Source organism: Larimichthys crocea, chromosome XVIII, assembly GCF_000972845.2.
Source record: "Larimichthys crocea isolate SSNF chromosome XVIII, L_crocea_2.0, whole genome shotgun sequence".
In the NCBI taxonomy this organism is placed as follows: domain Eukaryota; kingdom Metazoa; phylum Chordata; class Actinopteri; family Sciaenidae; genus Larimichthys; species Larimichthys crocea.
Window position 1 is genome coordinate 6,363,965 of NC_040028.1, and position 9,071 is coordinate 6,373,035.

The 9,071-nt window shown below is 40.8% G+C and overlaps 1 protein-coding gene across 4 annotated transcripts in view; it reads right to left on the minus strand.

The window, feature by feature from the left end:
• LOC104925580 (neuropilin-2) overlaps positions 1–9,071 on the minus strand; it is an 89,796-nt gene that overhangs the window by 70,112 nt on the left and 10,613 nt on the right. For 3 of the 4 annotated variants that reach the window (XM_019269590.2, XM_019269587.2, XM_019269589.2), the window contains exon 2: positions 7,137–7,317. In XM_019269590.2, the coding sequence (XP_019125135.2) occupies positions 7,137–7,317 (181 nt within the window). The remainder of the gene's footprint in view (positions 1–7,136; positions 7,318–9,071) is intronic. The other variant, XM_019269588.2, reaches the window with a different exon arrangement.

Genomic DNA, 9,071 nt, shown 5'->3' on the forward strand with positions numbered 1-9,071 from the left:
CATCACTTAGTTTCTGACAGAATACCTGTTGAAGCTGTTTCCAGAGGTTCAAAAATGTGCAAATTATCTATGGTATCCAGTGTCATTCACAGTTAATATAATCATAGTAAATTGTTTTATTTTCATGGACCTGTGACAAAGACAATGGCCACCATGTAACACTTAAGTTGTGTGTTTAAATTTAATCCAAGGTCATTTGTATGACCCACACACTCTGCCTATATTCATATACGTGTATAGAGTAGAAGCAGCCATAGCCGGTCTGTCACTGGAGCAGTTAATAGAGAGTGAGGAGGATGACTTGCTTCACTGTTATCAAGTAATAGGCCTATTATCGCAGACAGATGGACAGTGTGTGTGTGTCTGCGTGCATGTGTGTATGTCCAGCAGTAGTCTCCAGGACAACCAATCGATTCCTCATTATGGTTTTAAGTCACATTGATTAGGGTCAGTCCTTCAGAGACATACACACACATACATGTAGGCCTACAGTAACAGACATTGATCACACAGACCTTCAGGTCATCTGGGAGTGTTAGTAAATCAGACCACTAATATTATCATCATTACCTGCATTACGTGTGTGTGTGTGTGTGTGTGTGTGTGTGTGCCAACCTTTACAGAGTTGTATCTGAACTCATTCACTATTTACTATATAGCGGACCATATTTTCCCTCCACCCGTTTATCTAAGTGTCTGAAGTTTTACTGTATGAATTTATCTACTATGCTACCCCAAAAAATCTACATTGGAAAACATTTTATTAATGTGAAAGTTGCAGAAGTCGTAAAATGATCAGTAAGTGTCAGAAATCTCAATTTACTGCTCACTATTACGTGATTCGCTCTCAGACAGGGAGTACTGCTTGAATGGTCTCTTGATAAACAGGGTGAGATGTTGTAAGCAGTTGCCAATAGTGCATGTCTCATGTTTTTGGAGAAACAGACTGCAAACTTCAAGTTGTTAAAAGCCCTACTGCTGTTTCTCCCATGCTCAAATGGGGGGAAAAAAACACAAGGAAGTGCATGCCTGCCTTAACTATCAACAACAAGACTGGAATAGTGCTCACCTGTTGGAGATATTTAATCTAACAGAGAGTGACCATTTTTCCATCCAAATGTATCACAAATTATTACCAAATGCTGAGTAATTTCACAAACAAAAATTAAAATTGATGTTTGTTTCCAACCACTAATCCTGTTACGTAAATACTGGGATGCGGTTCAGACAAAAAGCAGTTGGGTGGCACAAATTCTGCAGTTGGAAAACCGGAGGAAGGTGGCACAACAAGATGACGTAATTAAAAGAGCGCAAGTTGAATCTCAACTGGTAGAAGAAGAAAAAGAAAAAAACGCCTTTGACATGTCAGTGTGTTCCATGTATTAATACAAGGAAGGTTACATCGGATCTGTGTGGAGCGATCACGGATGTATTATAGAGCCATAGGAGCTATGAGGGCAGAGTCGGAGTGTAAACAGCTGATCAGTAATGTGAGTTAAATACTTGCTATGTCAGAACTGTCATGTGAGAGAGAGATTGGACTTGATGGTTTTGTTGCTTATTTATTTATTCCTTTGTGAGATCAGTTCACAAGACAGCTTGTGCAAACTGAACACAGCCTTTAGAGCTGCTGAGTAAGGATATGCAATGAGGCCCATACACTTAAAATACAGAACTTATTTGAAATAAGGTGTTTCCACCTCCCATTTAGTGCATTAACTCATTTTTTTTGGAAAGAGAACTATTTTTTGAATGTATACACTTTGTTTCACTTGTTGATTGCCTGAATTAACTAGCTGTTGAGAGTTATCATGTGTACCTCACTGGCACACGAGTGATTAACATCTGATTTACATTTCCTTAACACCGCAAGATGCCTCTCCATGCAAAAAATGAGGCACTGCAAAAGTGATCACAACTGTGGGGGGTAAAAGCACGGTTCATCCCTTTGTACACACCTAGACTAATCACTGCCTTACGAGTTTGCATGATGATTATTTGAAAAGCAGGTACATTAACCTCAAACTGTGTTATACCACATCTGCATCCCGAGGAGTTCTCTTGCATCCTCGCTCTGTGGCTTTCTAATAACATCGTCTTTCAGCTTTGTGCTGGGAAACTTGTCTGGACGCATGACTCTCCTGCTGGTAGAGTCACTGTGATGTTAATTCAAACATGCAGGCAGCTGCTAAATGCCCACAGCTGGTAACTGAACATCCACTGTCACTCCGAATGCTCTTCCCTTTACTTCCTCTCTCTGTCATATAGACTTTTCATCTTTACTTCCAGCTTTCTCTTTTTTTCCTTTTCTGGCCTAAGGCCAGTGTCACATCACATTGCTCTATCTTTTGCTGTGCTCTCGGTCATGTCCTCAGGACTTTTGTCTGCCGGTCAGTTGTGATTAGTTGTATGTGTGTAAATGTGATCAAGTGTTTCAAAATTTCTAAGCACTTTACAGGTTTCACAGAAGAGAAGAGAAGAGAAGAGAAGAGAAGAGAAGAGAAGAGAAGAGAAGAGAAGAGAAGAGAAGAGAAGAGAAGAGAAGAGAACAGAAGAGAACAGAAGAGAACAGAAGAGAAGAGAAGAGAAAACAGACTTAGCCAGCATGAAGTTAAATGATTGATTGAGGCAGAGTACAAAGACAAGGTCTAAATCATTAGTGAAACCATTATCGTTGACTGCAGCTTCTCTGTCATATAAATCACTTCTTAACTCACTGCTTTACTCCACACTTATTGTGTGAGCCACATAACCATGAAACTGCCTCCGTGCTTGTTGTGCTTTCGCTGTATATAAGTTTATTTGAGAGCACCAGAAATGCTTGCAACTCTTCTTTATGCGTTTGTGAGCTTTATATACGTGTGTTTTGTGTTTGACCACTTGTGTGTGTTCCTCTCATATCAATATTATAGATAGCTTCTGCCTCGGATGTGATATGAGATAAAGGAGGACTGGAGAGAGTGGAGAACGAGAGGAGGATGAGGATAAGAGACAGACATATAGAAAGGGGATTTAAGTGATGGATAGGCACAGACTGAAGGATAAAAGAGGATGAAGACAGATATAGGCTGAGGAAAAGTCTATAAATGATAAAGAGGGAAGAATAGATGCATTTTAAAGAGAGAGACAAGGGAAGGAGGGGGGGATAGAAAATAAGAGTGGAAAAGAGAGGCAAGAGAGAAGAGGAGGAGAGCGTGGCATTTGGCTCTGTGCCGGCGTTTTCTCATATGCAATGCTGAATAATGATTTGGCCTATAAAAGATTGGCACTCTGTGGAAGGATAAGGGCAAGGATATAAGAAGGAGGGAAGGGAAGGAAAGAAGGGGAGGAATTAGATGTAAAGAGAGAGGATATTAAATAAGAGTACAGACGGCGACGAGGAGGTGATAAAGAAAGAGGTATGCAGGGGAGAGAAGGTGGCACAGAGGAAGGCACAAGAGCAGACGAAAGATGATAGATGGGGTCCATTGGGTGGTGAGGGGGCGGTAGGAGTGAGGAAGGGTGAGATGAATGGAGTGGAGAGGAGAGGGGGAGAGAAAGGAGGAAAAAGGAGAGGAGGTAGCTGTCAGGATGATTTGAGCTTGCCCTCAACGGACCCTGACGCTGCACTTTTCCCTAAGCAGCTGTGTGTGTGTGTGTGTGTGTTCTTCCCAAACACTCCAAATAGAGATCTTGCTTTCAGAGACAGTGCAGTGCAGTGAGCTAAGAGGAAAATGTGAAGCCGACAACCAACCACTGCCTCAAATGGCTACATCCTGTACACTTTGAAAAAAAAAAAAAGGATTTTGCAGCAGCAGTTCTTTGACCTTAACTGTCTTGGTAGCTGCCACATCTCTTTGTGCCAGATTAATTTGCATCATAAATATTCATCATTTAAGAGAGCTGCTTTCCTCTATTGATTCATGGACAACACAACCTGTTGCTGTGTAGAGACACGTCTTTAAAATGTTGATGTCTTACTGTCATTTGAAGGGTGAAAGCAATGGTTTGACATTTTGGCAGTGATGCTTATTTGCTTTCTTGCCGAGGGTTCAAGAAGACGATGGAGGACACTGTCATGACTCCACCTTCATGAGTCAGCAGCAGTTCGCTTAGTTTAGCTCAAAGGCTGGAAACACAGGGAAAACGCCACATTTGCTCTGTCTTGGCTTAGCTTGGGAACCACGGGGTGGCCGGTTCAAGTCCAGCACGGACCATATTATGGAGCACGGTAACTTTAGAGATGCCAGTTCATGTGCCCTTAAGCAAGGTACTGAACTGCTCCCAGTCTTCTTAACTAACTCTTGGAAAGAAAGCAATCAAGTTTATTTCCTAACATGCCTCAAAATACCGTTCCTTCAAGTTGGTGATTATACCTAACGCTTACTGTGAGAGAGTGAAAGTGATGGTTGAAAATAATTACAGAAAGGAGTGGTGACATTATGTGAAATACATTAAACACTACAAAACTCCATCTCTGACGTGGTTCTCTTCAGAGCGCACTGATGTTGGAGGTGTTAACTAAAAGTCAAGCCAAACATAAATCTCTTTGAGTACAAAGCAGAACATGTTGCACATGCTACAGATGCAGCTGGGAGTGATAACTGAATCCTGTCACCAGTGATGTGGCACCGTCATGTGATGGGAAATGAGAAGTCATGGTGAGTCATGACTGGCCATGGTTTTACTAATCTTAGCAAGAGCACAAGCTTTTGGTCAGTTTCCCCGTTCATCCGTCTCACCCACTCCAACTGTCTCCTTGTGCTTAAATTGCTACTGTACATGAATCTTAATGAAAACATCTCTCTCTTTCCGACCACCCCTCCATCGATTTTGCCTGCAGAGCCAGCAGAGTGCTTGACAAAATGTGATGCATTATAGATTACAGATTACCATCTTAAATTGCAATCAGGGCCTTAATAGATTAGATTGCTTTAACGTAGTCACACAATAAAATAACCCTTGTCTGACCGGGGCATGTAGACTCATAACAGTGCTGTTTGTGTGAGTGTGTGTGTGTGTGTTGATAAAGGTTTTTTTGTGAGAGGCAGATGTAACTGTATCATGAGTTTTTTATGTGATAAACAGAGAGTGAAGGAAATTTTTCTGTTCATAATGTAGCCTCTGTCTACAAAGACAGATGTCTCCTTTCTCTCAACAAGATGTGTGTAAAAGAAACATAAAGATACTGTTCTTATGTTAAATTAATCTGATAATTCAAGAAATGTTGAAAATGAAGAGGCATTTGACAGACAGGGTCAGGGTTGTTCCTGACTATATGTCTGCCCCCCGCAGAAACACACACACATGCACACACATTGCTTCTTCTCCTTGGCCTCTTTGCCCTCTAAACCAACAGCTCAATTTCAGCCTCCCCTGCACACACAAACACAGACACACACGCTCCAAGCGTTGGGTGCCTGTAGACTTAAATAGCTCTGTGCTGTAGGACAGTTGTAAATAACAGCCTATTAGACCTGAGATGTTACCACCCTGCTGCAAATATCTCACTCTTACTGGTATGGTTTCACGGTTATTTTTTTTTCAAAACATCTAACTTGTCATTACTGGAAGCAAACTGCAAAAATGCAGCAAAAGTCTTAAAACAACCCCAAATACACAAATACTCCACGCGTACAGCATAATAAATAAATCAGAGCCTGTTGTTTCTAATAGTTCAACCAGTTTCTCCTCCTGGGAACTTACTGGACTGAACCTAAATGGATAAAAGAAATTCAAAGAGGGAGGGGGGGCAGGTAGGAGTGGAGGGGAAAGACAAGGGGAGGGGAGAAGGCAAAGCGAAGGGTAGACAGAAAGAGAGGGGAGGCGAACATTGAATGTATCAAACTGATCCGAGGATAAGAACCAGAGAGTAAAACTGGAAAATAACGAGGACACGCAGACAGACAGAAAAGTATGTTTTTTTCATTTCCACAGCACAGTACGAAAGTAAAGCAAAACAGAGCAGAGCGCCTTCAACCTTTCAGCCTCTCAACAAACATCCAGCCGGTGAAATATTGATGCTTCAATTCCAACAAAGAAATGTCTGAATGATTTTGGTACATCTATGTGGGGAAATTCACCTATCTATAATTGATATGGCTGAAATGTTAATAACTGGATGGGAAAGCACCGGAACAGAGACAAGAGGTGGAGTGTAAGTGTGTTTCTGTATTTGTCTGCCCGTGTCAGTCAGTTTGTACCCGTGGTCCTCTACGCTGATAGTGCCCATTAGTGTCTCCTGTATGTAGGTTGGATTCATACGTGACCTGACACCCGGAGAATCTGCTCAGATTACTAATGGCTCACCATCTCTTCCACATGATTTTTTTAAAAATTAAAAAATAGCCTTTGCACTCACTGCAAAGAAAAAAAGAACAAAAAGTGCCATCTCATTGGACTTGTAATCATATTGTTGCATTGTTGGTATAATAGCCATTTGCAGCCAGTTGCAGCTCCCATTGTACCCGTAGTCATCTGTGGGTCTTAAAATCTCTCTTAATTTTAGCAACATGTTAACTTTTTTTGAACTTGTTCATAGTGCAACCACTGTCACCACTGAAACCACTGCAGATGCTGGCCAGAAAATCCCAGTGAGTTGTGCCTATATGAATTAATATTACAATTAATTATTAAGATGTTACCTACATTTTCTGACTGCTTGCCCATCATTTCTGCAGCATCTTAAATGTTTGTTTATGTCTTAGGAACTCAGCATGATTTTTCTCTGTGTGCTATATTTCTATGTATTATATCATGCTGCAAACTGACGGCATTTCTTGCACTCTGACTATGGAGCCAAAGCCAAACAGCCAAAAACAATGATGGACACCAAATCCTCTAATCTGTGTTAATTTTTTCTAAGTGTGAAAACTGTCCTGGAACAGTGAATGTGTTGTAATTAGACTTTGATAATTAGAAACAAGGGACAGAGTGAGGTCCCAGCGTGATTATTATGGGGCTGCTACAGCCAGAGAAACAGGAGGAGTGTGGGCTGAAGTTCACTAAATACACCCAACAACTCTCACACAGAGACAGGCTGGTGGAGACAGAAACTCCAAAGTCACACCTCACTTCTATTCCCATACTTCCAAGCTTTTAACTCTTGTAACATCCATCCATCCATCCATCCATCCATCCATCCATCCTGCATTTACCTGCAGTCCAGTTTCTCTATCTCAAAGTGCGGGTTGAAGTTGAGGACGATGCGTTGCGAAGGCTCAGGGGCTGTGATGACCCAGCGACAATTCTGGTGAGGTGGGTACTCCAGTGGGTAGCCCGGGGTGGTGATGTAGCCAGCATCGCTTGCATCTAAAAAGCCACCACATGGCTCAGCTGCTGGATAGAAAGAGAGAAAGTGAAATATATAAGTTGAGAAAAGTCAAGTAGATTCAGTAATGGTTTTGGTCTTTTATATCACCTTGTTTAATATATGGAAATCTATTTTTCCATAGGTTAATATACAAGTTCACGCACAGGAATACGGTCATTGATTAAAAAAACTGAATATTTTATTACAAAAAGAGACAGAAAGAGTGATCAGATAAACCTCCAATAACAATATGTAACTTTAATAACTTCCCTCGCTACAAAAGATTTAAGTCTAAAGCTCCATCAGGGTCAGTGTTGTTTGCTTATCATGACCGACCAGGAGGACGTCAACATTTATGATTTCACACTGGGAAAAGCTGATAAAATTCGGATAAGAGTTGTGTTTGGAAAGACAGGATATGAGAAACAAAGAAGTGTGTGTATGCTTGTATCTATGTGGATATGGTGTCAAAGGTCAACTCAGCATCATGACATACAAAGACTCCATTCTGACCCATGTAGACTGACACACACACACACACACACACTCAGTGAATGAGCCCTCCAGATGCCACAGTTACTGTCACAGAGCGGATCCACTTGTCAGCAGTCATACGTCTGCGTTGTGTCATAAACAATACCACTCATTGACTGCCGCAGATGTACCCTGACATTGATGGGTAACTCATATATATCTATGACACCCAATGACATAACACACACAACTCTACTGTATTACATCTATGGCATCTATTGTACGCCATGCTGGCTGCCCTGTTTGATGGAGTGTGCAGACTTTCTACATGAGCTGAACTTCCTCATTGTTAAAGATCCGCAAAACTTAAGTTAAACCATCATGGTGGATACACTGAGTACCATCTTTGTTAAGTCCAAGCACTTCCAATATAATGGGGCAGTATGAGCCACAATCTGCCAGAAAAGACTCAACAACCCAGATTGTTAGTTTGCTCATTTAATACCCCCAAATAACTCCACTGATATAATATAAATATATATCAGATACATACATTTTCTTTGCAATAAAGTATTTTACACAAGTAAGTATCATAAGAGTAGTCTTAATTCAGGTAGAAAAAAGTGACTGGTAATTAGACTATTATTTCAAGAGCTACTTTATTGAAGGAATTATTATTGCACAAGACTGTTATTACAATATTCATTTGGACTGAAGCTGATGAATTTTCAACAAATATTTTGGGTAAAATGATGGTCACAGTGAACCAGGTTATACAAATAAAAACAGCATGAATGTTGGCTGCTTGCTGAGAAGTATTTGGCTCGGTAAACAAACCCTTAGACAAGTTCCTGTTTATGAGAGAAAAACAAGCTCACACTCAAGCTCCTGACAGTCTATATTATTGTTTTAATAAGAGCTCAACGTGCCTCAAGAAACATGCATCGTAAAGAAAAACTTGTGAGACTGTTTGAAAATCTGTGCCACTGTCCAGCCCGATGTGCTGTGACGTTTTATTTATTGCTACTGTGCTGAGTAGGGTGACATAGCCAAGTCAAACTACTCAGCAGAATACAACATATCTTAATGCTTTAAATAGACTAGGCTACTGTAAACCTACTCTGAGAGGAGTCACACATGCAAACATTAACACACACAGCGCAGCATAAACACTTTATTGGACACCATCTTCAAAATAAATTCAAATAAGAAGGTAAAACAAATACTCAGCATCTAAAATTTGACTTTTTTTTATCGCAGCTGCAGATATATACAGTACACATACACACATGGACTGCATATACTC